General features: G+C 70.7%; 1 protein-coding gene across 1 annotated transcript in view; it reads left to right on the plus strand.

Moving 5' to 3' along the window:
* The window catches only part of COL6A1 (collagen, type VI, alpha 1), a gene marked incomplete at its 3' end in the record, with an annotated part of 13,459 nt that overhangs the window by 10,581 nt on the left and 1,132 nt on the right, over positions 1–1,746 (plus strand). The window contains exons 16-22 of the mRNA XM_012731249.1: positions 292–327; positions 477–513; positions 599–607; positions 801–934; positions 1,019–1,128; positions 1,293–1,476; positions 1,560–1,744. Of these exons, the coding sequence (XP_012586703.1) occupies positions 292–327; positions 477–513; positions 599–607; positions 801–934; positions 1,019–1,128; positions 1,293–1,476; positions 1,560–1,744 (695 nt within the window). The remainder of the gene's footprint in view (positions 1–291; positions 328–476; positions 514–598; positions 608–800; positions 935–1,018; positions 1,129–1,292; positions 1,477–1,559; positions 1,745–1,746) is intronic.

Below are 1,746 nucleotides of genomic sequence, written 5' to 3' on the forward strand. Positions count from 1 at the left end.
GCCGGTGAGCCCGGACCGGCGGCAGGGCCCGCCCCAGGGGCGCAGGCGTCCATCCGTGGGCCCCGCCCCGAGGCACCTCCTGGGCGCGTGTGGGTGACCCGCAGACTGCAGGCCAGCACCAGACCAGGGAGGGCCCCGGGCAGTGGACGCCCGTGCAGCCCGGTGCTGGGTGTGGTGGGAGGAGGGTCCACACGGCCTGGGCTGGGGCTGGGCTGGGGCAGGACTCGCCCTGTGGTTCAGGAAGCCAGTGGGGTGCAGGGCAGCCCCACAACCCTCCCACCCTGTCCGCAGGGCCCCCCAGGACCCGTGGGACCACCGGGACCGGATGTAAGTGATGTCTTGGGGGTGGGGCTGGGGGCACCGGCCGAGGGGGTCCCAGGCGCCTGTGGCTTTGAGGCGCCTCCCTGCGCTGGCCTCGGGGACAGGCGAGACTGGAGACTCGGCCCTGCGCCCCTGCCTCCCTCATCTCTCCCCAGGAATGTGAGATCCTGGACATCATCATGAAGATGTGCTGTGAGTGTCTCAGCCCCCACGGCCCGCGGCCCTGGGCCAGGGGCCAGGCCTCCGGCCTCATGCTCCTCTCCTCTCCTCTCCCCAGCGTGCTGTGGTGAGCGCCCCCTGCTCCCAGTGGTCGGCGCCTGTGCTGAGTGGACCAGCCAGTGGACAGACGGCGTGCACACGGCCTGGCCTGCCCCACCCTCTCCCCACTGCTGACCATGAGCCGCGGGTGGGCTGGGCGGGGCTGGGGGTACCGTGCGGTCCTCCAGCCCGCGGCTGACCCTCGGCCACCCTGCCCGCAGAGTGCAAGTGTGGCCCCATCGACATCCTCTTTGTGCTGGACAGCTCCGAGAGCATCGGGCTGCAGAACTTCGAGATCGCCAAAGACTTCGTCATCAAGGTCCTCGACCGCCTGAGCAGGGACGAGCTGGTCAAGGTGAGGCTGCCAGGCTGCCAGGCCCGGTGGGGCGGGGCGGGGTGGGGCGGGCACGGAAGGCCCTCCTGACGCCGGGGACCCCAGTTTGAGCAGGGTGCGTCCAACGCGGGCGTGGTGCAGTACAGCCACAACCAGATGCAGGAGCATGTGGACCTCCGCAGCCCCGGCATCAGGAACGCCCAGGACCTCAAAGAGTGAGCCCCGACCGTGGCCCCCGCAAGCCCGCCCTGACACTGAGCCTGCGGGCACCCAGCTCCCGCCGCCGGCCCTGCCCCGGCCCCGCTTGGCCGTCCCCCGGGCCTGGGTCCCACCCTGACCACCCCAGCCGTCCCCACCACTGAGCGCCATGGCCCCGCAGAGCCATCAAGAAGCTGCAGTGGATGGCCGGGGGCACCTTCACCGGCCAGGCCTTGCAGTACACCCGGGACCGGCTGCTGCCGCCCACCCAGAACCCCCGCATCGCCCTGGTCATCACTGACGGCCGCTCGGACACCCAGAGGGACAACACGCCCCTCAGCGTGCTCTGCGGCCCCAACATCCAGGTGGGCCCACGGCCAGGTCCCGCCCATCCGCCCCACCCCCGCCCCGCCCCACCCCCGCCCACCGCCAATACCGGCCCCCGCAGGTGGTGTCCGTGGGCATCAAGGACCTGTTCGGCTCCAGCGCCAGCTCTGACCAGCTCAACGTCATCTCCTGCCAAGGCCTGGCCACTCCAGGTCTACAAGGCATCTCGCTGGTGAAGGACAACTTTGCGGACCTGCTGGACGACAACTTTCTCAAGAACGTGACCACTCAGATCTGCAGAGGTGGGC

This window comes from Condylura cristata, unplaced genomic scaffold (assembly GCF_000260355.1).
Source record: "Condylura cristata isolate star-nosed mole 26May11 unplaced genomic scaffold, ConCri1.0 scaffold00003, whole genome shotgun sequence".
Taxonomy (NCBI): domain Eukaryota; kingdom Metazoa; phylum Chordata; class Mammalia; order Eulipotyphla; family Talpidae; genus Condylura; species Condylura cristata.